General features: G+C 42.5%; 1 protein-coding gene across 1 annotated transcript in view; it reads left to right on the top strand.

Moving 5' to 3' along the window:
- EPG5 (ectopic P-granules autophagy protein 5 homolog (C. elegans)) overlaps positions 1-3,506 on the top strand; it is a gene marked incomplete at its 5' end in the record, with an annotated part of 52,805 nt that overhangs the window by 26,314 nt on the left and 22,985 nt on the right. The window contains 3 exons of the mRNA XM_010140225.1: positions 352-518; positions 719-946; positions 2,797-2,920. Coding sequence (XP_010138527.1) covers positions 352-518; positions 719-946; positions 2,797-2,920 — 519 coding nt within the window. The remainder of the gene's footprint in view (positions 1-351; positions 519-718; positions 947-2,796; positions 2,921-3,506) is intronic.

Raw genomic sequence — 3,506 nt, 5'->3', positions numbered from 1 at the left:
GTAGTAGAAAGTGTCCCTGCCCATGGCAGGGCATTGGAACTAGACAAGCTTTAAGGTCTCTTCCAATGCAAACCATCCTGTCATTCTGTGTTGGCCTTGTATCACAGAGCCATCATGGTATTTTGTTTTTAAGCATCAGAGGTGTATTGTGACTCTCTAACAGCTGTCCAGCACAACTGTGGGCTGGACGGCTCTTCCTCCAAGACCTGTAACAGATGTGTGAGAGCTTCCAAAGTTCCCTCCTCCATAATTGCTGGGTTTTCATGCTGTGTTAGGCTGTTGATTTAACCTCTGACAGCCTGTTAGAGGGAACTGCAGCAGAACACGTGTCTGAAAATACTGTTTTTACAGAAAGCACAGACCCAGCTGAAGCTGCCCATCGTACCATCCCTTCAGAGGCTCATGATCTACCGCTGGGCTCACCAGGCCCTTGCTACCCCTGCTGATCACCCCCTCATGCCACTCATCTGGCAGAAATTCTTCCTCCTTTACCTTCACCGACCAGGACCCCAGTACGGGTGAGTCTGAATGTACGGGCTCTAGCAGATTAGCAAGCACCAATACATTTTCACTGCAAGTGAGATGAAGTGCCTCCCACTAAGACTTCAACTTAAAGCATTGGGTACTAGCAACTTTGCTGAAGAGTCAATTTATTTGCAGAGATGCTGATTTGACGCTTGTGACTAGACTGTGTTGTGCCTTTTCTTTCATTTTTTAGATTACCTGTAGATGGCTGTATTGGAAGACGTTTCTTCCAGAGCGCAGCTCATGTTAACTTACTAAACGAGATGAAGCAGCGTTTAGTAGAGGTAGCAGACTTCCACCATGCTGCCAGTAAAGCACTAAGAGTAGAGAGTCCTGCAGAGGGCACTGACACATCACCAGAGAAGGCGAGTTGCTCTCCAGACTACCTGACTTCACCAGAACTGCATAAGGAACTTGTCAGGTAAAAAAGGCCTGTCCTCTTCAGTCTTACTCAACGCGACTACTAGAGTGCGGTTTTGGCTCTGGGAGACATGAAGGGACGTCGTCCTTGACTGACGTAGATGTGCTGTAGGCACTTGTTACGTGCATGGTTGTGGTGAAATCTGTTCCTCTATTGATACAACTTGTTCTGTTTGAGGAAGGGCTGATTTTACTGCTAAAAATAAAATGGTGTTGATAAAGTTCTTGCTCTCTTTAGATGAGAGCTTTGCTTTTTAATGAATTACATCCCAATGCTGGCAAAATATTTGTTGTTTAGACACACCTGCTGCCGGTATGTACATCACTAGGTATAAATATAAAATGTTTGTGTGTACGTATATCTGTTTGTCACGGACTGCGGCCTAAATTTATGTCTGAGTAAGATTACTTCACCAGGGAGTTACTGAGGACTCCAGCACTTGATTCAGTTAGTGCAGTTTACCCAGTTAGCATGGTAAAGTTGAGCTGTGACAAGTGTGTTTTGTGCCTGCTGGAAAGTGATACATCTGCTTAACCAACACCTTAGCACAAGACTGTCTTATTGCATTGGAGTGGGCTGAGGAGCTGCAAACAGTCGCTCATCAGGACTCAGCTGATGAACACTCACTTGTATATGGGGTGGGAAATTCTAAGAGCTATGCATCTCGTGCAGACCTTACGCTGTGCTGTTCAGAAGCCCATTCTTTTGTTATACAGACTTTTGATCTGAGAAGATCTATGTTAAGAAATGTCTGCAGTATTGCAGCATCCGGATATTCCCAGAAACTAGTTGAAAGGATTGTTTGGAAAGAGTTCATCATTCAGGGGTTTTGGGCACGTGGTTTCTGAGCTTCTTTTGCTTGCTTCCCATCACACCCTCCCACCCCTAGCAATCAGCAGGTATTGTACTAACAAAGGGGATCATAAATCCTCCTTGGTCACTTGTGGAAAGTAATCTGGAGATGCTTGCTGAGTATAACTTGATTAATATTTTCAGTTTTTCATTTCAATTGAGTTCCCCACTCTGACATAAAACCAGACTGCTCTACACCCAAGTAAATCTTACGCTCAGGAAGTTTAGTGACCACCTAGAGAGCAGGGCAGGTATTGGTAGAATTCACGAGGGCTGACTCTTGGAGCTAGTCTACATCAATTTTTTCACCAATGACACTGATACAGAAAACAGAAATTTGCTAGTAATATTTAGTACCACAGTGTGAAGATTTAGTGGTATTTTAGTACTTCCTTGTCAGGAAAGCTTGGATGGTATGGTTATAGAAAGGGTACCACTCAGTAGAATGATTGCAGTTGAAGTGGTATATTTGTGTTAAAGTACAGTATTAGCAGAGGAGGAAATGAGAATAAACTACTCATGAACTGGAGGCTGAAAAGAAATTAAGAGGTGTAACTCAACTCAGGTGTGACCTTTTGGAGTGGGCGCTCTAGAGAAGTCATGGGGTACGAAGCCAGACTGGTGTAAATGTTCTGGTTTTTCCTTCGGTCTTTTGAATGGAGCTGTGGATGAGATCCCCAACATAAGAAGAGACTACTCCAGTCTGGATCCTGTGCTAATTGGCATAGATGTTTACCTCTTCAAAATTTGTCCTGTTACTCTTTTGTTACTAGCCTTCATGTTCCTCTAATTAGCTTCTTCCCACTGCTGGTCTCTGAACTGACAGTGAGTAAACTACTCGCAAAGCCTCTGAAACATCTACACTTTGAGCCATGCACCCTTGTAGCATTGTTTGCCTTAACTAACCTGCAGAATGAGACTGCTGTGTAAGATATGATATGCATACAAATAAAGTTCACGTTGATTGATTTATTGCTTTTTTCTGTTTTTCTTCTCAGGCTTTGTAATGTTTTTGTTTTGTGGTTGGAAGAGGAGAGTTTCCAGAAAGGAGACACATATATTCCTTCTTTACCGAAGCAATATGATGCACATAGACTTGCTAAAGTCATGCAGAATCAACAGGTGAAATGCTAACAACACTGGCAACCCGGGATCCAAAATGCACTGTACATGTTAGAATGGGTCCTCTAAAGTAGTGAGAGACTTGGCGTGATTTTAGTACCTGTACAGCGTGTATGATGACTTCACAGCTCCAAATGTTTTCTCAAAAATCCTGTGCTATCCAAAACTGCCTTCCTTTATGTAGGAGCAAGGACTCATATTTCTTGCATATCTTAATGAAAACGTAGTCCTTACTCTGTACTGTTTGTTAGTTCTTTTTATGCTCTAAGATAATTTGAGAGTTATTGATGTTGGAACTTTAAATTATAGAAGACTGGAAGCGAAATCTGCTCATAACCAATGTGATGTGTTAGGTTCAAATATAAGTTAGCAAGTGGGAAGTGCATATTATTCAGTCCAGTAAGCCTGAAGAGTTAGTATAATTAAAAAACCTGTCAGAGGGGGGATTTTGGAAGGGCATTTCCTCGGGCCTGCTTTGTTTTTATTCTTCCAGCATATGTGACTACAGGAGATGCAGCCTGGTTACAGTTAACCACTCCGTGATGTTTTAGATTATCTTGGTTTCCTCTGTGTTCTTTTTTTAGGG

The sequence above is a fragment of the Buceros rhinoceros genome, unplaced genomic scaffold, assembly GCF_000710305.1.
Source record: "Buceros rhinoceros silvestris isolate BGI_N320 unplaced genomic scaffold, ASM71030v1 scaffold15157, whole genome shotgun sequence".
In the NCBI taxonomy this organism is placed as follows: domain Eukaryota; kingdom Metazoa; phylum Chordata; class Aves; order Bucerotiformes; family Bucerotidae; genus Buceros; species Buceros rhinoceros.
Note: the sequence above shows the minus strand (reverse complement) of the source record. Positions and strands in the feature narration are given on the sequence as shown.